Source organism: Falco rusticolus, chromosome 3 (assembly GCF_015220075.1).
Source record: "Falco rusticolus isolate bFalRus1 chromosome 3, bFalRus1.pri, whole genome shotgun sequence".
NCBI lineage: Eukaryota > Metazoa > Chordata > Aves > Falconiformes > Falconidae > Falco > Falco rusticolus.
This window is the reverse complement of record NC_051189.1, coordinates 13,142,570-13,167,033: the sequence shown is the minus strand read 5'-3', so window position 1 is coordinate 13,167,033 and position 24,464 is coordinate 13,142,570. Positions and strand designations below refer to the sequence as shown.

Sequence of the window (24,464 nt, the reverse complement as noted above, 5' to 3'; positions counted from 1 at the left end):
TGACCCGGGTCTGCCAGAACAGGCTCCTGCCAGGGTGCCCAGCACAAATCAGGCATGGGCTGAGGTCCTGCCCTGCATTTCTGAGCGAGTGGGTGGTAGGAGGGGACAATGCCAGGCCAGGGCCACCGGCTTTTCTGTCCCGGATGTCAACATGTGTTTCTGCACAGCAGCAGGACGCAGAGGCGCGAAAGGCGGGACTGCCTGAGGCTCCGCTGCTGCTCAAAGTGCCCCAGGCTGCAGCTGCCCACCCTGTGCATGGGAAGTGGCGGTGCCCAGCAGAGGCACGTTGCGGCAGCCCACTGGTGCCCCACGGCTTGGGGCTCGGTGCCAGCACCTCGCTGTGCTTGGCAGTTTTCAGACCTCTGGGCAGGGGGGTCTCACCAACCACTTTGAAGCCCCCCCGGGGTCCGGAAGCCACCTGTAGCCCCCAGTGCAGCCAGGCGGTGTGGGTGACACATGCCACTTCTCTTGGTAGTGCGATGGCACGACACGCCGGCCCCCGGCTCCCCTTGATCGTGAAGAACCTTATCCCGACGCTGAGCAGCGTCTTTGACAGCCAGAGAATCACCACCACCGCCTTCTTCGCCGAGGTGAGCAGGGGGCATCGCAGGGAGGTGCAGCGTGGCCAAGCCACCGCTGCAGGGTGGCCCTTGGCCATCCGCCCAACTCTCCCTGCCTGGCTGGAGAGCAGCTGGGACGAGGGTTACGCGGCAGCAGGGCTCTGCCTGTCCTCCTCGGCTTCCCGACCCTCTGGTAGAGGGGATGGCAGAGAAGCGCTCGCAGGAGTCCAACTCTGAACACATCACCGCCATGAGCCAGCAAACCGTAACTCCGTCCTTACGTACCACCCTGAGGAATGAAGTGACTCAAGTCCTTTCCCCTCGCCGGCAGCGCAGCCAGCAGACTGTAACACTATCTCTCCGTACATACCACCTTAAAGCCCTGGGCCACTCGAGGAGTTTTTGTTACATAAAGGAGCACCTTATGCCAACAATGCAGAACTATATCCCCCCTTATAAACCACCTTTTAAATTCTCAGCTGCTTAAGCAGCCTGGGATTAAGGCACTGTTTTTATTTTCTGTTTGGCTGGGGGAGCTGCTGGCCCGGCTCCTGGAGCCTGTCCCAGAATCTGCTTTAGTTTTGGAGTGTGGTTGGCTCTCTGCATCCTTAAAGGGTTTAAAATAGCAGCTTTGCCTCACCGTGGAGCTGGAGGGGAAGGAAGCAAATGCCTGTGTCTCCCTCTCTCTCAAAACTGATGAGGTGAGAGCGCAGTCCCTTTTCTCTCGGCCGTGCCAGTGACGGAGATGACAGAGGGGAAGCAAGGAGGGGAACGGCCACAGGGCCGGCGCAGCGAGAAGACGGGCAGCACGGGGCCGGTGTTCGGCAGCCTCTGCTCCCCCAGCCTCTGGGGGTCCCCTGCACGGTGGCAGAGGTGCAGCTGCCCCCTCAGGATAGCTGTCACTGCCCCATCCCAGCAAGATGGGGGGCTCCGTGCCAGCCCATGGGACCCAGGAGGATGCCACTGGTGGCTGCCCGCAGCCCTGGCTGCCCACAGCCATCCAGCCCCAGCTCTGTGCTCGCACAGCGGTGCCTGCCTGTGGGTCAGGCTCTGGGGTTCTGGGTCTTGTGTCGTGGGTCCCTCTGGGCTCCTGGCCTCCCAGTGGTGCCAGCAGGTGACTGGGCACACATGGGGAGTCCCCTGCCGCAGCTGGAGGCCGGAGGGGAGCTCTGGGGAGAGGGAGTGACCACACCAGGGCAGCCACGCTGGCACCCACGAACCCAGAAGTGCCCCTTCAGCACTGGGCTCCTGCTGGACCCCACCGCTGCTGGTGGCTAAGCCTCTGCTCAGTAAAGCACAGCCTGATCCATCTGGGAGGAGCCGAGCCCCACCGGTGAGGGCCAGCGATGCTCCTTGGAGCACATCCCGCTCCCGTATGTGGCTCTCCCCACCACCCAGGGGCTTGGCTGGAGGGTCGGCAGGAGAGCAGCTCTGCCATCTCCAGCCAGGTGTCCTGCATGTGTCTCCTTGAGCTCCTGCCTGGCCAGCTCCTCCCAGAGCGCTCCGGGAACCGGGAGCTGCTCGCCAAAATCCCTGTTTCTGCTGCTCAGTGCTGGGGATGCTGCCGGGGGCTGTGGGGGCTGCGGCTGCCCCTGCACCGCTCAGGAAGGGCAGCTGGCTGTGCTGCTGGCCACCCCACAGCCCAGGGGATGCACTTTGGTCCTCTGGCGCAGTCAACACCCCAACTTCTTCATAGCCCACCCCATTGCAGCTGGCAGGCGATCGATCTCAGGGCAAGGATTCAGCTTTCATGTAGGTTCTGTGGGTTTCTCCCAGCTGTCGGTGCTCACCCGGGCTTCCCCCTTTTTCCCAACTTGGGGTCCTCAGTTTTCTCAATTTACATGTTACAAATTGTTACAAATTCCCTAAATCTGAGTGGCGCAGGGGCTGTGGGTTCCCCTAGCATGCAAATATGGAGCGAGGGCCTGAGGGGAACCAGGGGGCAAAGCAACTCTGCTGGGGGTCTTCCCCAGTGTAAAGGAATAAGAGTGTCTGAAGCCTGGCCATCATCTCCCTTGTGGTTTGTGTGGCGCCTGTCCTGTTGATGCTGAGACTCTTCTGCTTTAGCTCCTCAATAGTAACGTGGTGAATGACCTGATCCTGCTGGAGACCATGATGGATAACATGACGGGGAGGCAGAAGGACAGCTGCATGTTGGTGCGGATGCTAGCGCTCCGGGGGCTCGGCAACATCGCCTCTGGCTCGCCAGATAAGGTGAGAGTGAGCGTGGTGCTGCTCAGCCGGGGAGTCCTGGCCGAGGCTTGGTGGGAATAGGAGGCAGGAGATGCTACCATCTACCAGGAGATGCTGCTCATCAAAGACAGGGTGGGTGCTGGGGTGGCTGGTGGCCCTGCCTACTTGCCCTTTGGCTACTGCATCTGCCTACTCCAGAACCGTGGTGACAGTGGTCCTGTGCATCACTACCTCTGCAGGCAGGCGCTGCTCTGGTTCAGACTTCTGAGTGCTTTAGGAGACACCTTTATAAAAGCCTGGCTTGGGAGGAAAGCCTGGTCTCCTCGGGGGAGGCTGGCTGGCCTGAACAAGCCAGCTCACCCGTGGAGCTGCCCACGCAGGCAGCAGCATCGTGCCTGTGCAAGACCTGCGAGCCCATCGCTCTTCCCTGCTGCTGCGGTGGTTTTGCTGGCCAAGAAATGGATCCTTAAAAGCAAAGCGGTCCCCTGTCCCAGCAACAGGGTTCAGGCAGGCAGGAGTCGGTATCCCCACTCTCCGAAGTGCTTACTCTGCGGAGCACCCTGTGGGGAGGGCAGGCACAGGGTGCTCTGTGCTCGCAGCTCTTCACCTTGAGGATGCGTGGTGGTCCAGGTGCACCTCGCAGCCAGGACGCAGTGGCTGACCCCCCCTTTCCTGCCCAGGAGAGGAGCCGATGCCACAAACCCTGCAGATGTGGGAGCATCGGGCTGCCTGGAGCTGCCGGCCCAGCCCCGCAGCTCTCCGTACCCGACAGCTGATTGGCGGCAGTGGGGGGCTTGGCAGGCACCCCGCTCCTGTTCTTGACTGTGCCAAAGCCCAGGAAGAGGTCACGGTGGGCCAGCCCAAGGCAGGCGATACACTACCGTGATCTGCTGCTAAAATATACATAGCTACTAAAAATACCATTCTGTTGGCATATCCCAGTCGGAGCCGCCGCTCTACCAGCATCTGGCACTCTGAGCTGCGAGCGCTGCCTTGGGGAAGCGAGAAACCGGGAGTGCTCAGTGCAGCCCGGCGAGGATGAGGAGGGCAGCGCTGAGCCCGTGCAGTTGCAGTTGGGGTGCTGGCAGAGACGAGCTGTCGCCGGCTCCACCGCTCACCCCAGCCGGAGTGCAACCGCCTTTCCAGCCCCTTGGGAGAGCTGCGGATGCTCCTGTCTGTGATCCGCTGGGGCAGCCGGGAGCAATGCCGGGCAGGTGCAGGTCTGGGAGGGCTCCAGGGCTCCTACCGTCCCAGGTGGCTCAGGGACAGCGGTCTGTCTGTCCATCCTTGTGCCTTCCCAGCTACGCTCCGTAAGCCATGGGTAGCATGGCTTAGTTTGCAAAGCCGAGCACTTAGAATTAAGTGATGGCAGACTTAACGTGGCTTACGCAAACTGAATTTCCCCCTTTGCTGTGTATGCACCAGCTCTGATTACACAGTGAAATACTGCGTTGATGGTTCCAGCGGGAGGGGAACTGGTGACTGTGGTAAGCGGTTACCACGTGCAGTAACTGGCCTCTGCAGAAGATGCTTTACCCAGGGCAGTCGTAATTTAAGTTTTCTTTCAGCTCTTTCTGGCTGGAAGGGCAGCATGGGGCAGGAGCCTGCTGCGAAGCACCCAGGGGACGTGTCCCTGCCAGCCCCCTGTCCTCGCCCTGCCAGGACCACTTTTCTTGCCGCTTCCCTTGCAGGTGAGGAAGCACGGGGCCACGCTCCTGGCGTCCATGGTCAATGGCATGGATGACAAAGACGACCCGCACAACCTGGTTGCGCTTGAGGCCATGTCCAGTCTCTCCAAGCTCCTGGATCATGTAGAGGAGAGAGACATCCAGTCCATGCTCCTCCACATCGCCATCAGGATCCGGCCCTTCTTTGACAGTGTAAGGCAGCGCCCTGGCTGTGCCAGGCAGGGCGAGCTCGTGCCTTTGCCCGGCACGTCTGAAATGGCTCCTCTGCCGAGCCAGCGCCTGCTTAACAGGGGGCACGTGCGCAGGTGCTGCGGGGCACATCCCTGGGGCTGGGGAAGGAGGTCTGGGAGCTCAGTGCTGCCTGTGTAAGGACACAGGGTGGTTGGGAAGCGGAGGTGCCCATTGCATGGTCTGTCGGACCTTGATTTCACCAGGTAGCGGGTGTGGGGTTGAGCCAGAGCTGGTTTGTGCGGGTGTCCTGGGGCAGAGTGAGGCTGGGGAGAGGGGAGAAGTTGTCCGTGGGTGTCCCAGCCGTCCCAGCCATGGGCAGTTTTGGTATTTCCTGGTGAAGAACCATCTAAAGTGGTTTTCAAAAACAAACAGAAAAGCTGAGGTCCTGCAGCTGAAGAGCAGGGCAGCCAGGGAAGGAGGTGCCGAGGGTTCAGGACAGACGGCAGCGTTTCTCCTGCTGCTCTGAAGCCCTCCAACCTGAGAAGCAGGGTGATGGGTGGTGGGAACAGCCATGCCAGTCGTATCCCCCAAGGCAGGAGATACCTAGTGCAGGTCGGTTCCCGCTGGACCCTGCTCATCCCCTCTGCCCACAGGAGCAGCCTGACCTCCGCCAGTCATCCATCGTGCTTTTTGGCAACCTGACCAAGTTCAGCGAAGACAACTGCGAAGTCTTCTTTGAGCAGATCCTGAATGGGCTGGTGACACTGCTGCTGCACCTCCAGGACCCGAAGCCGGAGGTTGTCAAAGTGAGTGCCCTGCTGCCCGCTTTGGCTGGCTGGAACAGGGGTCCTCTGCCTCAGCGCAGGGATCCTGCGAGGTGCTGAGCTCTCGAGTGCACGCTGCAGCCTCCCCTCTCTGTGCTGCAGGCCTGCAAGTTTGCTCTGCGCATGTGCGGCCCCAACATGGGCTGTGAGGGGCTCTGCGACATGTTCCTCAACCACCTGCGGGAAGACAGGAGCCTGCACTACGGCGAGTTCATGAACAACGTCTGCAAACACCTGGTGAGCAGCCGCCAGTGCCCGTGGCACCGGTGCCGGCACTGCCCACGGGGCTTGGTGCAGCCTGGCAGGGCTCAGGCAGGGGCTGCTGGTCCATAAGGTCCTCAGGGTCCTGCCCTTGCGTCCCCACTGGGCACTTTTCCAGGCTCAGGTGTGTTCCTGGGCTGCCCTCAGCCTCCCCGGGAGCTCCTGGCTTCCAGGAGATGGTGCCAGTGCTGCAGGCAGCCAGTCTCATGTCCTGCGTGACTTGTGCGGTGGCTCTTTCTCTCCTAGATGCAGACCTACCCTGAGATGCTGAACCGCCTGATAGTAACCAACTTGTTCTACTTCAAGAGCAACTGGGTGGACATTCGAGCGGCAGCACCCATGTTCATCGGTGAGGCTGCTGGGGCCCCACTCCCAAGCTGCTCCTCAGGCTTTGCGGGGGTGTCCACTCCCCAGATGGTGTGCACACCTGTCCCTGTTGTCCCAGGAATGCTTTTTGTCCCTGGCTTTGCTGAGGGGGCACTGGTAACGGCCAGGTCATCTGGTGCTCCCGTGTCCCGCGGAAGCAAGGCCTGCACCTTGCCGTGCCCGGCCTGGGGACGGGTGCATGTTCCATGTGCCCCAGAAACTTCTCTCCAGCCATGTGCCGCTGATGCTGGTTGGGTGCACAGTGTCTGCATGACCAGCCGAGGTGGAAAGCACGTGGCCAGGTCATGCCGTGGTTTGGGTGGCCGCCTGCCATGGGCAGTGCCTCTACAGACCCTGGTTTGCAGCAGGAATGGGCTGCCTGCAGGCTGCACAGATGATGCCCTCTATGGGGCCTGGACCAGCTCGGTCCATCGCTGTAGAGGTCTCCAGGGTCATTGTGCAGCAGGCAGGTGAGGTGAGCAACGCGGCCAGATGAGCTGCCTCAGCTCCGTGTATTGCTGTGGTTCCTTCTTTCTGGGGAGGGAGGGTCGTACCCAGCCTTGCTTTTACCCCTTGGGGATGGTGCGTGTGTGGAGGTTTTGCTGCTCTCAGCACAGTGCCGTGCTTGGATGTGCCCCGTGATGCTCTAGGATAAGTTGCTAGAGCTGCAGGCAGCAGAAACGCTGGCAGGCATCTCCTTGGGGTGCATGTTAGGGTGCTGCACGTACAACAGCCATGATGGCCCTTCCCTGAGCGGTTGTTGTGGGGTTTCCATTGAGCCCCCGCACCAGGCGCTGACGCAGCGGTGAGCGAGCTGGCGCCTGGCAGCGTGGCACCATTACCTGTCTCCTCAGATGTGGGGCTCCGTGGTGGAATCCAGACCGAGCCCTGACTCTGAAATTCTTCCTCAGGCTTCCTCGTGCTGCATGTGGACGAAGACCACTGTCAGCAGGTGGACCTGGACCAACTAATTTCGGGTGAGTAGGTGCTGCCACCCGTGGTGTTCGCTGCTGGGGAGCGGGGACTTGCCTCTGCCCACTGGAGCTGGAGCTGAGCCCCACAAGACACGGCTCCCAGGCTCTGCCACTGCTGTGCCCGAGGCTCCCGCTCAGCCCTCCGGGATGGGACAGCCTGGGGCAGCCCCCTGCACCCCGCCAGGACCGGCCATTGCAGAGGAATGAGGCTACAGCAGGATCCCACTCCCTCCCAGATGCGCGGGTGCAGTGAGATCCAGTGTTGGCCCCCAGGCAGCCCCCAGCTGCGTCCCGGGGGAGCTGGGGGACGTGAGGAACGTCCCTGACCCCCCGGTCAGCACAGGAAGCCAGAGCTGTGGCCAGGGCAGGCCCAGCCCCTGCAGGCAGCAGGGCTGGGAGGGGCCGGGGCTGGAAAGCCACGGTGCTGCGAGGGGCTGAGCGGTCAGAATCGTAGCATCGTTTAGGTTGGAAAAACCTTGAAGATGCTCAAGCTCAACTGTTACCTCAGTGCTGCCAAGCCTGCTGCTAAACCCTGCCTCCAAGGCGGCGGTGGGATGCTGAGCTGGCATTTGCTTTGCACCCCGCGGGCACCCCAGGGCCAGGGTGGCAGCTCGGCCGGGAGCGGGGTCTGCTGGCAGGTGCCCAGCCAAGCCCGAGCCCCCCTTATGGCACAGCCCCTCCGCAGGCTGTGACATCGGGGTGGGGGGGTGGGGGGCGGGGGGCTCGCGGGGGGCTCGTGGGGCATTATTTGCAGTGGCTTAGGGTAAGCAGGAGAGACTCGCAGCATCTGTAGGTAACGCGTTAACCGTTAAACGGCAGAGTTAGGGCTCATTATGAAGGGCTAATAAAAAGTCAACTTGAAGCTGGTGGCATTTTGGAGCAGAGTTAAGTAATTTTCCTGGATTTCAGGGATTTTTTCCCTGTCACTAGTGACCTCATAGTATATAGTAATGCATGGAAACTTTTGGATTGTTCCAAGGGAGCTTAAAAAACACTAAAAAAGGAAAAACTATCTTTCCGTTGGCTCCCCAAGCCCTTCCAGAAGAAAGAGGCCTGTCTGTTTGAAACAAGTGAAAGATAATCTGCCTGTGTGTGAGTAATCGCTGGAGCGAGCGGGGCTGGATTGGGTTGCGCGAGCTTCCCGTGTTGAGTGGCTTGGCTGCATGGGGTCCGGGGGGGCTTCGGCCTTACACCCACCCCGGGCCACCCCCCACCGGGCTCGGCGAGGCACGAGGTGCCACCGGCGGGCACGTCAGTGGCGGGGGCCTGGCTCACCGCAGGAGCTGGGGGGCCAGGGGGAGGCAAGGGCTCTCCTGCGCCAGGTAAACAAGCTACTGGAAAAATATTATTATCCTTTTACTGCTAGGAAAAACTACCTGGATTGTTTTCTTACTACTGGGAGCCGTTCCAGGCATTAGGAAATCGTGCTGATAGGGGAGGCTTGGCTGGGCGAGTGTCTGCAGGGCTGTGGGGGCTCAGCTCCCAGCTCTGTGTCCCATCCCCCCCCCCCCCCACACGCTGGGGCCCTTCCCCTCCCCAGGGCAGCAGCCCCACCAGCTTCAACCCTGTGCCTGGAGACCCCCCCAACCTGGTCCCATCACCCTGGGGCACTGGGCCAGCAGGAGCCGCACACAGCACCGTCCTGCTACCTTGGCTTCGGTCCCAGGGCTGTAGGGTCCATGGGGTGGGGGAGGGGCACACAAAGAGGAGCTAGGGTGCCTGTTCACCCCTGGGGTGTGGGCACTAGAGCTAGCAGAGGGGCTCTGCACCCCTGGGGCCGGAGTGGATTTTTCTCCTTCCTTCTGTAACGGAGCAAAGCCAGGACGTGGCTGAGCCGTGGCAGGGTCCCTGGCTGGGGCAGGGGTGGGTGGCCACAGCCCTGCAGCCACCAACATCTCTGTGCTCTGCTCCTTCCAGCTCTGAACCTGCTCCTGAAGGACCCCGTCCCCGCCGTCCGCGTGAAGGTGGCCGAGACGCTGGGCCGCCTCGTCAGGATCCTGTGAGCCCCGGGGCACCCCGGCTCCACCACAGCAATAGTTGGGTCGGCTCCTCGCCACCAGCCCCACAGCTTGGGGCATCCACGGGCACTGCCACGTCTTCCTGCATTGAGCACCCACCTGGGGCCCGGCTCGCCTGCCTCCGCGGCAGCACCATCGTCTTCCTCTGCTCTCACCAGCCTGCGGGAGCCTGCCCGGTCCAGCACCTTTGCAGCCCGCCTCCAGAACCTGCTCAGCCTGGCCATGACATCACAGCAGCTGGAGGAGGACACGGTGGGCACGACGCGGCTCCTCTCTGCAGGCTGCTGTGCAGCGCCCGGGTTGTCCTGCGGGTTGAGGGTCCTGGGCAGGGGGCCTTGGTGGCAGGACATGGTGTGAAGGGGCTGCAGCTGCCCTGGGGCCATGGGCAGGTGGCATCCCCGGGCTCCCCACGTGGCTCCCACTTAACTGGGAGCAGGATGGAGCCCGACCCCCCCCCCGGCTGCCACTAGCCCCTGGTCTCACCCTGCTGCTCCCCGGTGCTGAACACGGGGCCCTACTGGATGAATGTGACCGTCCTCTCGACACATGTGTACATAAATGTATTTTTAAATAAAGCTCTTTGCTCCTCACAGCGTTGTGGTGGGGTGAAGGAGAGGGGTGCCCCCGCGGCAGCTGTGGGAGCTGGTGTCTTGGGGAGGGATGCAGGGGTGTGGGGTCTGCTGGGATCCCCTTTGGAAAAAGGTGCTGGGTCTCTTCTCCACCCTCTTGCCCAAGGGGAAGCCCAGTACTGGCCCTGGCTCTACCCCTGCCCCCTCCACCCCCCGAGGTGGTCCTGCCACAGCTCTCCCTGCTCCTTGTCACAGGTTCTTTTTCTCCCTCAGGTTCAGTTCCTGCTGTTCCTGGCCCCGCTCTGCTCCCCGGGCTCCTTTGCTGGGCTGCAGGTGCTACACAGGGCCTGGCAGCAGCCGAGGGACGTGTGGGGCGGCAGTGGTCCCATAGCATGGCTCGGCCCTGTCCCGGCAGTGCTTCTTCTCAGCGCTCAGCAGTGACATCCAGCAGGGCTTGCAGTGTCAGGGGCAGTCCTGGTGTCAGTAAGGCTCAGAGTGAACAAGCCACATCAGAGAAGACCTGTTGTTTGTCCCCAGTGCTGCAGGTGGGGCAGAGGCCGCCTGGGGTTTGGTGGCAGGAGGTGTCCTGTAAGCTCTTGGCCCCGGCATGGCACGGTGGCACCTGTAGGCTCTGGTGCTTCCTCGGCTGCTGCCTCTTCCATTGCTGTGGGACAAACCTTCAGCCCTACCTGCTCCCTGGGCTGGAGCAGCTCCCGCAGCCCTCGTGGTGGCGGGATTCCTGGGATGACCGGGCAGGGAGTTGGGCTGCACCAGGCCCTCTAACCAGCCTCAGGGGGCAACGAGGGGGTCCCCTTCCTGCGCTCCCCCTCTCCCAGCCACCTTCAACTTTGGAAGCCGTAGGTGGGCGCTTTGCATCGGGTTTGTTGGCAGCCCTGGCCCATGGCCCCACTCTGGGATGAGCCCAGGTGCTGTGGGACCCCACAGAGAGGGTGCTACGTGCTGGGGGGGCCACGCTGGCTCCCGGCAGCCCCCGGCCACGTGGGTGTGTGGACCAGGGAGGGTCCCAGCTGGATCCCCCCAGGGCCTGGCACGGGGAGGGACAGTGCCTGTGGCCATTGCTGAGCTCATGTGTGGGATGAGCTCACAGTGCCCATGGGGATCCTGCGCTGGGACCATGGGCAGGGGGAAGCCAGGGCCCTGTGCCCCCCACTGGGGTGACCCCAGGAGCTATGTGGGGTGATGCTGGGGTTACCATGGAGCTGGGGGCCTGGTGCATTTTGGCTGGGGCTAGGGCTGGCTGCTGGCTGTGTCTGTGCTCTGGCTGCACGCGGGGCAGCGGGTGTCAGGGGTCCCACTGGAGTGGAGACCCTGAGGAGGGCTGAGACAAACATCTGATTGTCCTTCCTTCCACCCCATCACCTGCCCCTGCCTTGTCCCACCACCCTTCCCTCCGGCTGGGATAGGCAGGATGGCAACCGCAGCCCAGCTCTCCAGCACACAGCCACTGCGGTGGGGTGGCTTCCCTGCAGGGATGGGGCTCAGCCAGGGCTGGGACAGGACAGACCCCATCTGCCCAACCCCCATCAGGCAGGAATGGCTCCGGGGAGCTCCCACAAGAACCCCGGGGAAAGGCAGCTGTGCTGGCCGGTGGGCACCACGCTGGGCTGGGGGAGGCATCAGCCATGTGTCCCCCCCAGCCTCAGCCCAGCCTGGGCTGAGCCGGCAATGCAGGAAAAGCGCAGGATTGTGTCCAAAAGGTTTAATGAGAAAGGCCACAGAAGTCCAGGAGCAGGAGTGGGAATGACCTTCCCAGCAGAGCGCGGTGGTCCCGGTGCTGCCCCTTGCCCGCTCTGTGGTTGGGCTGGGGGTGCGTGTGTGCCAGGTGGCACCTATGTGTAGAGCCGGATGGTGCCATCGGCACCAGACGAGAAAACCCAGGGCTGCGTGGGGTGGAAGATCACGTCGAGGACAGCCAGGTCCAATGTAATCACATGGCCCTTCAGCACCTTCACGGGCACCAGCAGCGGATTCTGCAGCAGGTCGCTGCGATGGAGGGGACAGGTCAGTGCAGGGCTTTGCCCCACCCCCCACCCCGACCTCCCTGGGGTACCCCCAGAGTCACCCCCCCTGCAAGCTCTGCTTCATCCCCCCTGACCCCGGTGTGGGCAGCACCGCACCCTCCCTGCCCAGCAGGGCTCTGCCATGCTGCCGCGTGCCAGAGAAGTGACCCGACACCGAACCCCTGTGCCTTCCCCCCCTGCTACCTACTTGTAGACCATCCCGTGGCAAACTATGACGGTTCCATCGTCCGAGCCCGAGGCGAAGAGCGGGTAGTGCTTGTGGAAGGCCACAGCCCGCAGCGCTTTCTTGTGGTGCCTGCAAAGGCAGTGTGCATGATGCCAGGGGGTGGGGGGTGCTCTGCCCCTGTCCTGACGCTTGGCCAGGGTGCCTGGCTTTGCACATGGCCAGGCTTTATGGACCCCAAGCTCTGCCATGAATGACCGCGTGCATGGGATGGGAGAGGGCAACTGGGACAGACTGGGACCCGCTGTGGGCAGCTCAGATCAGCCCAGCACCTACTGCCCTAGGGGCTTTGCCCCACCGTAAGCCCCAGGAGAGCTGTGGTCACCCCCACCCCAGCACACGAGAGTGTGAGCCACCAACATGCTGGGAGATGGCTGCTCCTGGCACGGCCCTGGCAGGCTCCATCCTGCTGCCAGCTCCCAGGAGAAGGAACAACTCTGGGAAGATGCCCCATGGGGTTTAGGGGGGCTGCCGGCAGGTTAATGGGGAACAGGCAGAGACTGGCCAAGGCTCGGGGGCTCACCGTAGCAGCTGGTAGGGTCTGGTGGAGAGGTCCAGATCGAACCAGGCCAGCTTGCTGTCGTAGCTGCCGCAGATGATGTTGTCACCTGTGAGAGAGAACAGGGTCTTTGCGGGGTTGCCAGCGAACCCCACAGTGACCTGCCAGCACCCAGAGCCCTGCCTGCACCCCAGTGGAGCACCACACTCCATACCAGCTTACAAGACCTGGCAGCTCCTGGGGAGCGCACAGGCCACGTACCTCCAGGGTGAATGGCCATGCTGGACACCCACTTGCAGTTAGTCATCAGCTTCTTGGTGAGCTCCTGCTTGAGGAGATTGTAGATGCGGACGTAGCGCTGGGTGGCCACGAAGAAGTAGGGCCGGATGGGGTGAAAGAGCACGCACTGCACCAGCCCCTTGCTCTTACGGAAGGGGTTCTGGCTCCAGCGCTTGCTGGTCTGGTGAATCAGCACTTGCATGTTGCTGTTGTCAGACACGACACTGGCAAAGTAGTCGCCTTTGCCATGCCAGGTCACCTGCTTCACGGCCTGTGGAGAGCAGGGAGGGGGACAGCCACAGGTCAGACCCATCAGTGGGACTGCCCCACACCTCCCCAGGGAGCAGCCCCCCCATCCAGCCAACCTGGCTCCCGCAGGGCCTCCTCATCCCTACCTTGCTGTGCTTCACAACCAGCCGGATGCCTTTTCTGTGCTCCTCCACAGTGGCTGTCACCCACTGGATGGGCTGGACCCGCTCCTCCTCCGGTGCCACATAGGACTCAAGCAGCTGGTCAGTGGCCCCATAGAGCAGCTTGTCCCCGAGGCAAGGGTTCACCAGCAGCACCGACTGCTCCCTGTAGCGTGGGGCGAGCAGATGGATCAGGGCACCGCTGAGGAGAGGCAACCCCTCCGCAGGCCCTGTACCACCATGGGATCATTGAAGCATTTTGGTTGGAAAAGACCTTTAAGAACATTAAGTCCAACCATTAACCCAGCACTGCCAAGCCCAATGCTAAACCATGTCCCTAAGCACCACATCTCCACCATTTTTTGAACACCTCCAGGGATGGTGACACCACCATGTCCATGGGCAGCCTGTTCCAATGCTTGATCACCCTTCCAGTGAAGGCATTTTTCCCAGTATCTGTCACAGCACTCTCCAAACTAGCCAGCTGCAACAAGATCCTTTACCATCTCACACCAGCATACTCTTCATGCCAGTCTCTCTGCTGCCTTCTAGTCTGACCTCATCCACAACAAGTGTTTTCTCTCTTCTCCTTCCTCTCTCCACTTCTTCCTTAGCTGCTCTCCCTTCATTGGCTCTCACCCACTTCACTTAACCAGCCACAGCTGCACCTTATCTATATCGGCCAACCCACCGCCCCTGAGGCCAGCCCACAGTTGTATATTATCAATGCTAATTAACCCAGCTTCATTCCTCTACAAATATCCAATCTAAACCTCCCCTGGTGCAACTGGAGGTTGTTTTCCTTGTTTTGTTTCTTGTTACTTGGGAGAAGAGACCGACCCCACCTGCCCACAGCCTCCTATCAGGCAGCTGCAGAGTGAGAAGGGTGGCCCCAGCGCTGAGCCAGGGCCACAGGGAGGGACACGTGGGACTCTGCTGACAGCCTGGCCCTTCTGCAGGCCAGCAAAGAGAGAACATGGTGGAGCTCTGCCTTAGCCCAAATGCCCCAAGGAGGATGGTGGGGACTGACTGGCTCTTTCACAGGATGATGAGGGCCACCAAACGAAGCAGGAGGCAGGGTCACAGCAAGCAGAGGTGGCTTTGCACACTGCAGTGTGGCCACCCTCGCTGCTGGAGGCTGCCACGAGTTTACCACGAGGTGATCCTGGGAGGCTGGACGGGCTTTGGGAGAGGAAATCCTGCAACCGCTTCCAGCTCTGGGAGCTCCCAGCTGGAGGGTGGAGAAGGCCATGCCGGGACACTCACACGCAGACGGCCACCAGGCAGATGGTGGGGTTGGGGTTCCAGGCAACGCTCTTCACCACACCACCCACAGGCAGGGTCTTCATGCAGCGAGCCGTGCACACCTCCCAGAACCGCACCGTGCAGTCATCGGAGCCTGCGGGACAGGGCAGGGTGGGCCAGGGCTGGGCATGCTGGGCCAGGGGCTGCCACAGCTTAGCTCAGCAGCACCGGGCTCCAGGGCATGGCACCAAGCCAGAGGGGAGAGCAGCCCTGAGCCCCACAGCCTCTGCGGAGGAGCACTGGGAGCAGCAAGAGGAACGCAGCAGTGCCCCAGTGCCCTTGATTCCCCAGCAGCTTCTCTGCGCGACAGCAGCTCCAGCACCACAAAGGCGAGACGTGACCAGGGACTGCTGCTGAGAGAACAGCCCCTACCCCGCTCCCTCCAGCACCGCGTCTCTGCCCATGGTCCCCTCCTGACGTGCACGGCTCCCAGCGCAGCTGCTGTGCTGGCAGCACGCCTGGCTCAGCTCGGCACGGCACCGCATTGCACGGCCCCGTCGAGCTGCAAGATGCAGGCAGGCAGCTCCTTGGGCAGGCTTTTCCGCAAGCAGGCACGGCGGGAGCAGGTAGTTATTTTTAACGCCTGATCTCAGCCACTTTCCCAGCCCGGGGCCAGGAATTCCACGTTGTGCAACCGACCGACACCGCGGCCACCGGGAGCTGGCAGCCTGGAAACTCCAGCGCTATAAAAAGCACATGTGCCTTTGTGGGCTGTTAAACTGCCATCTGCTCTCAATCTCCAGCCTCCGGCCGGCCACGCAGGGCTCTGCCGTTCGCTCCTCCAGCCTCACTTTCTCCACTCCTGAGCGGGAGGGACGCAGGCTCCTGGGTGGGGTCCCAAGAGCGGCTGGAAAAACACCCTGTGTCGGGGCCGGGGGGGGGGGGCATGCCGCTGGCTCGGGCTGCTGCGGGACTCCCAGGGATGCTCCTTGCCTGGGCTCCCTCCAAAAGCCGTGCCCCGATGGAAGGGGCTGGCAGGCTCCCCGGTGCCCGGCAGCGCGCAGGAGCCCTGGCTTCCATACGAGGAAGCCCGGCTGCCCCGACTGCCACTGGCTTGGGGCTGGGGCTGGGCTGGTGGCACCCGGCATGGCTGGGGAGTGAATCCTTCCTTACCTGATACCAGCCACTGCCCGCTGGGAGAGATGCTGAGGCATCGCACCAGGCTGGTGTGCCCACGGTAGACCTGGGGAGGGAGACGAGAAGTGGGTGAGGGCCCCATGCAGCCCAGTGGCTCCTCTGTGGGGACCTCCCGGCCCTGCCCCGGGCTCCTCACCGAGGGAGAGGGGGGCCTGGGGGTCACCTGTGTCTAGGGGAAAGCAGGTCTGCGCGCCACCAGCCGCCCTGCATGAGCAGACCCGGGGCCCCTGCTCTTTTCCTGGGGCAGGTCCCCCGCTCTGCTCATCTGCAATGGCGCTGATCCCAGCCCTGCCTCACCCGCCACAGGCAGGACCCTGCTGCTGCCCGGCTCTGCCCAGTGGGGGCTGCAAGGCAGCTCCTCTCCCTTGGGGGCAAGCAGGCAGCAGCTGTGGCCAGAACAGCCCTTATGGGTGCGTGGGCATGCCTGGTCTCACCCGGAGCGGCTTGGGCACAGCCCACTGCCACGGGCATGCACACCACCCCCCCCCGGCTCTGCGCACCCACTCACCAGGGCCTGGGTGGTTGGGAAGGGCTGCAGGTCCCGCGGCTTCGGCAGCTTGGGGATCAGATCCTCTGGGTCCACGTTGACCTGTGAGAGGCAGGCGGTGAGACACACTCAGGCGGCACCTCGGCCCCCTGGCACTTGGCCGGTGCTGGTGCCAGGCGTACCAGGGCAGGCTCCAGCTGGGAAGCCCAGGTGCGTGGCTCAGAGCCAGAGGGGGATCATAGGACAGCACTTTTGCAAGCGTGGGCACGGCCCCTGTCACAGCTCAGGAGCTCTGCAGGGAGCTGGGACTGGTGCTGTGGGTAGGTGAGGAGGGGCAAGAGGTCATGAGGAGCAGCAGTTTGTGCCCCAGAGCATCGCGGTCCCCTGACCAGCTGCGTGGCATCAGGGCATACATAGGCTTGAGCAGGGGCCACTCAGAAACATGCCCAGGGCATCCAGATGATGGGGTAGGAGAAGCCCTCACCCGCATTTTCCTCTGGCGCGGGCAGAGGTAGAGGTCCAGGCAGCGCTCGAAGCGCTCGTGGATGAAGCGGGAGTAGGCAGGCACTGCCCGCAGGCACCGGTACTGCTGTGGCACGAAGTTCAGCTTCCGCTCGGCCGGCTCCTGCTGCTCCCAGGCCAGCTTCTGCGGGGTGGAGGGGACTGGGGTCAGCAGGGCCAGCAGGACCCCTGGATGGCGAGGTGCTGCTGCCCCAGCCCCGGCACATCCCCCTGCGCCAAGCAAGAACCATCCTGGGGCCGCCTGCCCACCAGCCGGCATGGCGTTTACCCCCTTTGCCCCAGCACCCACTGCCTGCCTCCAAGCAAGCCCTCCTCAGCCTGCTGGGGGTTCACCGCCTGCTTTTTTTCCCCCAGTCCCCTGGGCTGAACGTGCCGCTGCATGCACCAGGAGACCCCGCAGTAGTTTAGCTTGGAGGCTGCGCCTTGCTGTCACAGGGACACGCTGCGCCCTGGGAGCTTCCCCCACTGCTCTTTTCATTCAAGGGGTGGAAGAACCTTTGCTTTCAGTTCCCTTGCGGGGTCTCATCTCCACATGATGTGGTCTCCAGGGTTCCCCTCCGAGGCGCAGCCCTTCCCCTTGCTGCCCTCCCCAGCACAGCCCTCTCTGGTCCCAGCTGAGCTCCCCCTGCACCCAGTGCTTTCCCCTGTGGCTTCTAGTCACCCACGGCCCCCCCCGTACCTCCTCCTCGCTGAGCAGGTACTCGGGTGGGGGGTTGTAGGACTCCTCGTGCCCAGGCAGCTTCATCTTGGGAGCTGGGACGTGCATCTTGTGGCGGCCCAGGATGGAGTTGGGATCCTCATGGGCCCAGAGGTCGTAGTATGTAGGTGTGTCGTCTTTGGGTTTACGGGGCTTGATCCAGCCCATCTTGATGGCGTGGACTAGCTTGGAGACCTGTGGGGCAGGGAGAGGTCAACCCCAGGAGCCACAGGACTCCTCAGGCTTGGGGAGGAGGAGGAGGTGTGGGATGTGAGGATGGAAATGAACGTCTCTGGGCACAGCTCTGCAGCCCTGGGAGCCCAGTGGGGCTGCGCGGGACCAGAGAACTTGGCACAGGTTTAGATGAAGACATGAACTGCAGCAGCAGGAACAATCTGGGTGAGTGGGGCTGGGTGAGACATGGCAGGGACAGGAGGGACCACCAGACAGGAGAGCAGCCACGCTCATCAGCGTTCAGGGCTGCGGCCTGCGAGGGGGCTGCCATCACAGGCAGAGCTCGGCTCTGTGCTCCCAGCTCACCCAAGGTACAGTCAGACCTCTCACCTTCTCCTTCTCGATGAGGGAGGGGATGAAGCTCCGCTTGTCCGCTGGGCGATTTGTCACCGGGTGGATCATGACTTCGTGGGTGAAGAAGTCAACGGCAGGCTGGGGAGACACAGATCCATGTTGGCCCCATCCTGGGACAACCCAGGGCTCAGAGCAAGCGCAGAGGGTGTGCCATCAGCCTACCTCGTAGGGATTGAAGTGGACATCCCCAAACTGCCCTTTCTGGAGCCGATGCACCAAGTCCACCTGCTCATCTGTCAGCTTTATGTCTGCACCCGTCACCTTGTCCTGGACCGTTCGCCTGCAGGGAACGGAGAAAGGGTTAGGGCTGGATTGCGGCGTCTGTCCCGTAGCGGGGGACTACCATGAAGCCCTGGGCTCCCAAAGCCATGTGCCCAGAGTCACACCGGGGGACCTCGAGGTGTCCAGTCTGTGTTCTCCAGTCCTGGCCTCTGGGGAATTGGGGCACTTCAAGCCCCGGTGCACACATGTGTGGACACCACACACTCCACGCGGTAAGCACATCACGCCATGCACCAATGTGGTCTTCCCTGACACGCTCACCAGTAGTCAGGGTTCTCCATCTTCTCCAGGAACATGTCCAGCTCATCCTTGTTCCGGATGGGCTTGTAGATCTTCTTGCCCTCCAGGTTGTAGCCGATGTGTGGGAAGTCCTGGTACCACTCCATGGGGATGTTGCCCACTGTGTTGCGAATGTCCTGGAGGGGAGTGGAGGGGAGTGGTGTGAAGGGAGGGGACACCATTCCAAACTGGGGTGGTTAAAAAAGGAGGGAGGGCAGGAAAGCCATGTGATGCCCACCCACCCCACTCCCTCCCCCAGGTACTGGCTGAACGCCGCTGCCCCTTTCTTGCCCACTTGCAGGCACCGAAAAGCTGTAACAGTGCCCAGGCAGGTGCTCTGCCCACGGCTTGTAGCGAGGGATGCCCCAAACCCCGTGGGAGTGAAGCAGACCCCGGCTGCGGGCTGCCAATGCTCTCACTGCTGCACGGCACTGCTCTGGCACCCACACCCCGCCGGGGTGGCACGGCGCTGGAGGGGGGCTGCACCAGGGCAGTGACCCCAAAGCTGCAGGGGGCTCAGCAAGGTCCGACCTCCAATGCCAGCGCCGTGCGTGGGCTTCGTTAGGGGATGTGCACCCCCCTCCTCTGTGCTGGGGGCAGAGGATGCAAGCAGTCAAGGTGAGCAGCGCCTGGGCTCATTTACAGCAGCAGGAAAGTTTTTAAAAACCTTTTAAGGGTTTGATGGACGGGAACGGCGGAGCGTGGCGCTGGCTGCGGCCAGGCTTCAGCTGCCTGCCGGCGTGCGCGGGCAGGGGGCTGCGGGCGGTCAGCAGCGCCACGGCTGAGCACATTCCTGCGTCCATTCCGCAGGCAGGAGTGCGCCTCACATTTTCCGATCGCCAGCTGCCAGGCCTGCTCCCCCTGCACGCGCACCCGGCCAGCCGCTGCCTTTCCTGGCTGCCCGGCCTGGCCGCAGGCAGCTGCCCGCAGTGCACCGGTGGCTTCGTCCCTCCCCATGGCTCCGTGGCCTCTGTGTGTGGCCAGGGGTCCCAAGGCTCTGGGACAAAGGCAGCCCTTGGCATCGTGGCAGACTGGGCCAGCCGGCACTATGGGCAAGTTTTGGAAATGCCGGCAGGCTCCGCATCGCCTGGCCCCAGTGCCGGCGGGTGGCACGAGGGACGGCTGCCCTGGCCCCATCAGCAGCTTGCATGGGGACACGCTGCGGAGATGGGCTGTCCCTGACCTGCTGTGGTCTGGGGGGTGCTGGGGGAGATGGGGGAAGTGCTGAAGCAGCTCCGCTTCCCTTTACGAGAGGCTGGGGGCAGGAACCAGCCCCAGCAGGGGCTCCGGACACCCACCGGCTCCAGCTCCCTGGCAGGACCCGCACAGGGCTCAGAGGGGAGTGGTGAGGACGGAGAGCCCACCCAAAGAGCTCACCCAGGCACCGAGCACCGACTGGGGGGCCCGATGCCAGGACACAGCTGGGGGTGTTTCATTCCGCACCCTCCCTGGACGGGAGCAAGGACACGTTTGGCAAAGGGAGATTCAAAGCCAGCAGCGAAACTTCTCCCGCTTAGCCCACTGCCCAGCAGCAGTGCCTGCGGACAAGGCAAATTCTCCAAACCAGCGAGGCAGCCCCAGCAAGGCAGACCTCCAGGCTCACCGCCATTGGCAGCAAGCCCATGGCATGCCCTGGGGATGGAGCCCCTGCACCTATACACGAGGGCAGGATGCAGCCTGCTGGTGGGGGTCAGCACCGGGCAGGTGGTCCTGCCTGGCCCCCAGTGCCAGCCCCCAGTGCCAGCCCCTGCTGCTCACCCACCCCGGCTGCATCCTGCACCTCGGGGCTGGTGGGGTCAGGCAGGAGCCTGGGGCAAGGGCCCTCTGGCCTCCCCCAGCTGCCCTCGTGCTGCAGAACGCAGAGACCCCGTCCCCAGTTACGGCCACAGGGGATAAAGGTGTGAAGGTGACCTGTGCCCCGTACACCCCGCAGTCAGGGGTCACCCTCGCCCCGCGGCACCATCTGGTCCCCATAAACACTTGCAAACACCACGGAGCCTCCCACAGAAAGGCACTGGGAGCCTCGGGAAGGCACAGCCGGCAGGAGCCCCAGGGTCCGTGTTGGACCCATCCATCACTCTCTGAACAGAGTCAGCGCAGGATGTGCGCAGCCCCCACAGGGATCTGGGCAGGAATTTTCCCCTCCACATCAGCAAGGGCCAGCCCGGTCTTGGGAAGCCACTTGCTGCGCTTGGCTGGAGGCTACTGGGGCACAGCCGAGACCCGGGGGGGCTCCTTGGACCACCTGCGACCGACCCGGCAGAGCCCCTGCACCTGCAGGCGGAGCCCCGCCGGGTGCTGCCCTCCGCAGCTGCCCCACTGGGGCTCGTGCAGGCAGACAGACAGACAGACAGACAGACAGACAGACATCTCCGGAAGCCTCACCCCGTGGCTGGCAGCCGCCAAGCCATTATCCAGGAAGCCAGGCTGTTATCCAAGGAGCTCTGGGAGCCTGGCACAGGCTGTTCTCCAGCCACCCACCCCTTGGGTGCCCCGGCACAGCCCAGGAAATGCTGGTGAGATGCCCGATGCCCGCAGCTCTCCCGTGCGGTGTTGCAGCTCCAGGTGGTGGTGCCAGCTCTTGGCCAGGCAGCCGCCTGCCGCCGCCGGGGCTGTCGGGGCTGGAGCTGCTGCCTCACCTGGGAAGGAGACTTCTGCGATGGGGCAGCAGACGCTGGCTCCCTGAGGGGCTGTGGTGTCGAGGCAGGAGTCCCCACAGGCACGGGGACTGCTCTGGCCAACCTGCCACTTCTCAAGCTCACAGCAGCCCCTTGGGGGCCTGCAAAGGCCAAGGGACCGGTGACAGGCTCGGTGACAGCTGACGCTTGCTGTCAGCACCCAGGTGGCATGAGGCATGCTGGCCCAGCAGAGGTGCACGGCCACCCGCCCAGCTGTGCCCCGCCACATCTGTAGCATAAGCACCTGTCCCGGCAGGGCCACGGAGCCTCTGGGGAGAAGCAGGGGAGAGGACGCAGCAGTCCTGGCCAGGCAGCAATGCTGGAGCCACTCTGCTTCACCTCTGCGGACACAGTGACGGCGGTGGGCCACAGAGCGAGAGGACACTAGGGGATCGGCTGGATGGGTACCTGGGTGATGACACGGGGACAGCGACACGAACTATTTCTCTGGGCTCTGCGGCCCACAGATCGGAGCAGCTTTGCTCCCTCTGCCCTTTCTCCCCATGTGATGCTCTCTGATAAACACAGGCTCCACTCACGTGGGGAGAGACGTGAGCAGGGGGGCCGCTCCCACCGCGGCGCGGCTGAGCAGGGGTGGCCGCAGCCTTCAGCTGCAGGGACACAGTCGGCGCAGAGACAAACAAGTATTTTTAACACCCCGGGCTGCTGCACAGGGAGCGCTGCCTTGCCTGGAGCCTGGAAGCCCAGACTGGGCGTCTCTTCCCGAAGGCCAGCTCAGCTCCGCCAGGAGCTGCGGACTTGACGCAGGAATCCCTGGGCAAAGCTCTTGCCAGGAGCACAGGCAGGATCCCAGCAGGCCTGGAACATTTTCCCCTCAAACGAGAGCCCCAGGGTCCCGTGCTGGCCACGTGGGAGCGCACCCCGGCCGCCCCAGCCCGCACCCCGAAACGGGAGGTGCCCCCACGCAGGGACGGCCTCGGCGCCAGCAGCGTGCCCCACGCACTGCTCCTGTCCCTGCACTTACGTGCCTGGCACAGACACCCCAGTGACCGCTGGGAGAGGACACTGGGAGGCCCGACTGGGTGTCCCCAGCCCTGGTGGCTCCAGGGCAGGAAGCAAACCCCGAGCACTGATGGTGCCGCTCCGTAGGTCAGGATGGGGATCTCAGCCCCGACAAAATCCCGTAGAGGGACATGCATGTCTGGGGCCAGGGCGGGAGGATGGCCGGGCTGTGGCTTCCCCCAGGGGGCTAATCCACAGCGGTGGGACCCATGTTCCCTCCGCAGCCCCACAGTGTGGAGGAAGGAGCAAATTCCTCCCAGACTTGAGCTTCTTCAGAGTGTCGAAGCAGCGCAGTAGCCCCGTGTGCCTCCCCTCGACTCCCACCCACCCACTCGGGCAGCTGGGCTGCCTCCCGTGCCGTTAACACATGAGCCGCGTCCTCCGAGCGAGCGCGGGGGAGTCTGGAGCCCCGGCGCGAGGGACTGCCGTCACTCAGCCTCACGTCTGGAAGTTGTTCTTGGATGGGTCCTGGGCATTCCTAGACGCACATTCCTGGCAGCTGGAGAGCCTCGTAGGAAAGATTCTTCTCTTGAAAATATCCGGTCCACGTGGAGGAGAAAGGGGACGGGGCAAGCTCGGCCCTCCCACCCCCCCATCCCAGGGACCGCAGCGGCGTGCCCGGGTGCCGGTGGGGCGCTGGGGATCCCAGCACCATGGCACAAGGGCGTTTCGGATGCTCCCCGGGGTGAGCACAGTCCAGACTCCAGCAGCGCTGGGGAGGGCTCTGCACCCCCAGCAACACTTCCCATAGGAGCAGGGTCCTCGAGGGCACGAACACCAGGCACACTCTGCAGGGAAGGAAGCTCCACAGAGCCCGGAATCAGGTTGTCTGCAGGAAAGCCACCCCAAGCGCCCCACGCTCTGCAGGGCTGTTAACTGGGGAGGGGGCAGCTCCTGAAGACGGGGGAGGCAGATTTAAAAGGGACCACAAAGGAAGGGGGGCAAGGCAGGCAGCTGCTGCAGGCAGCACCTCCTCTGCAGCAGAGCCATGGCGTCATTGCAGGCAGCCAGGCCAAGCTTCCAGATAATAAAGCTGTGGCAGGGGGTGGACCGCAGCCGGGAATTTCAGACTCCTCGGCCTTGGCTCCACAGCCTCCCTGGGAGAAGGCTCTGACACCAGGCTCGCCAGGGCCTGGAAGACAATGCCCAAAGCGGGACATCATGGAAGCTCTCTGGGAAGCCAGGACAGCCACAGGGCCAGGGGTCGGGATGCTGCAATCTCCAGTGCCAAAAATCTCTGCTTATTTAAGACTGGGGCTTTCCGAGCCAGTGCCAGGTGTGGTGCTAACGTCCTGACCCGGGGCTGAGCTTCACCTGCACACAGGACCACTCTCCATCCCGCCCCGAGCCGGAGGAGCTGAGCCACAGGCAGATGGATGTGCTTCTCACCAGGAAGGACAGCGCAAGAAAAGCGCCCAGGGATTGCACTTGGATAGAAGGTGCTAGAGAAAAGCAAGATCATTAGCGGAGCTAAACGAAAGCAGATGCCTACAGGAGCCTGGTTTTCCAAAGCACACATGGTGAGCGCCCAGCACTGTGGAAGGAGATGACAGTGGCTTAGATTTCAGAAGCTGCCGAGGCTGCTGATGAACTGTGGTAGCGCACTGCAAAGGTGCAAAACACCGGCTCGGAGTGACAACACCCTGTGTGGAGCTCCTGCTTGGGAGTGTGCTCGGGGAGGGGGTGGGGGGGGCACACACCGTGCACCACCACCACCGCCGACACGGAGGGGAAACCCGAGACTCCACAGCAAATGGCAATTCCCGTTTCTGGCCAAGTTAAACCACTGCTTATCAGCACACCACACCAACGCAGTGCACTCGAAGGCCATGAGGCAGCTGTACCAGCAGAGCAGGGGGGGGTCTCACCTGGCTCCCCTGGGGCTGCATGCAGGCAGGGCTGGAGCTGCCGCTGTTGGGGACTGCCAGTCCCCCCCTCCCCAAGAGCAGCCGGTGTCCCTCCTGCTGGCAAGGGGAGAGCAGCCCTGAGCCCCACCAACCCCCAGGCTGTGGGTCTGCAGCCACCCTGCCAGGGGGTGATGCTGCCCTGAGGGTCCCGGGCGGCAGGAGCTCTGCCGGGCAGGGGGATGTGCCCGGGCACGGGTGGGCTTTCTGTGGGTGCTGCTGCTCTCCCTGCACAAAGACAGAGTGTACAGCTGAAGGGGACGAGGTTATGGAGCTGGGACAAGGCAGCCTGGAGCTGAAGCAACTCCCTGCCAGCTCAGGCACAGCCTGCTCCAGTGCTAGGAGGTCCACAGGTTCCCTGGACCCATCCTGGGTCCCCACATCTTAGGGGCAGCTCTGTGGCCCAGGATGCTGTGGGGATTCCCACATGCCTGGCCCCAGAGGAGGAGGCTGATGGCCTTCACCAGGGCCGAACCTCCCTGTCT

The 24,464-nt window shown here is 63.1% G+C and overlaps 2 protein-coding genes across 5 annotated transcripts in view; one reads left to right on the top strand and one right to left on the bottom strand.

Moving 5' to 3' along the window:
- MROH1 (maestro heat like repeat family member 1) overlaps positions 1 to 9,645 on the top strand; it is a 56,954-nt gene extending 47,309 nt beyond the window's left edge. For all 4 annotated transcript variants that reach the window (XM_037381024.1, XM_037381023.1, XM_037381022.1 and 1 more), the window contains 8 exons: positions 476 to 590; positions 2,628 to 2,774; positions 4,445 to 4,633; positions 5,266 to 5,418; positions 5,539 to 5,673; positions 5,944 to 6,046; positions 6,975 to 7,040; positions 8,955 to 9,645. In XM_037381024.1, coding sequence (XP_037236921.1) covers positions 476 to 590; positions 2,628 to 2,774; positions 4,445 to 4,633; positions 5,266 to 5,418; positions 5,539 to 5,673; positions 5,944 to 6,046; positions 6,975 to 7,040; positions 8,955 to 9,040 — 994 coding nt within the window. In that variant the 3' untranslated portion in view covers positions 9,041 to 9,645. The remainder of the gene's footprint in view (positions 1 to 475; positions 591 to 2,627; positions 2,775 to 4,444; positions 4,634 to 5,265; positions 5,419 to 5,538; positions 5,674 to 5,943; positions 6,047 to 6,974; positions 7,041 to 8,954) is intronic.
- A 1,684-nt stretch (positions 9,646 to 11,329) lies between these two features.
- Positions 11,330 to 24,464, bottom strand: part of BOP1 (BOP1 ribosomal biogenesis factor) — a 69,783-nt gene continuing 56,648 nt past the window's right edge. Inside the window, exons 4-16 of the mRNA XM_037380904.1 lie at positions 18,357 to 18,511; positions 17,976 to 18,093; positions 17,790 to 17,891; positions 17,208 to 17,420; positions 16,491 to 16,652; positions 16,028 to 16,108; positions 15,496 to 15,565; positions 14,344 to 14,476; positions 13,063 to 13,243; positions 12,650 to 12,938; positions 12,413 to 12,497; positions 11,854 to 11,961; positions 11,330 to 11,628 (exon numbers count right to left, since the gene is read on the bottom strand). Of these exons, the coding sequence (XP_037236801.1) occupies positions 11,475 to 11,628; positions 11,854 to 11,961; positions 12,413 to 12,497; positions 12,650 to 12,938; positions 13,063 to 13,243; positions 14,344 to 14,476; positions 15,496 to 15,565; positions 16,028 to 16,108; positions 16,491 to 16,652; positions 17,208 to 17,420; positions 17,790 to 17,891; positions 17,976 to 18,093; positions 18,357 to 18,511 (1,851 nt within the window). The 3' untranslated portion in view covers positions 11,330 to 11,474. The remainder of the gene's footprint in view (positions 11,629 to 11,853; positions 11,962 to 12,412; positions 12,498 to 12,649; positions 12,939 to 13,062; positions 13,244 to 14,343; positions 14,477 to 15,495; positions 15,566 to 16,027; positions 16,109 to 16,490; positions 16,653 to 17,207; positions 17,421 to 17,789; positions 17,892 to 17,975; positions 18,094 to 18,356; positions 18,512 to 24,464) is intronic.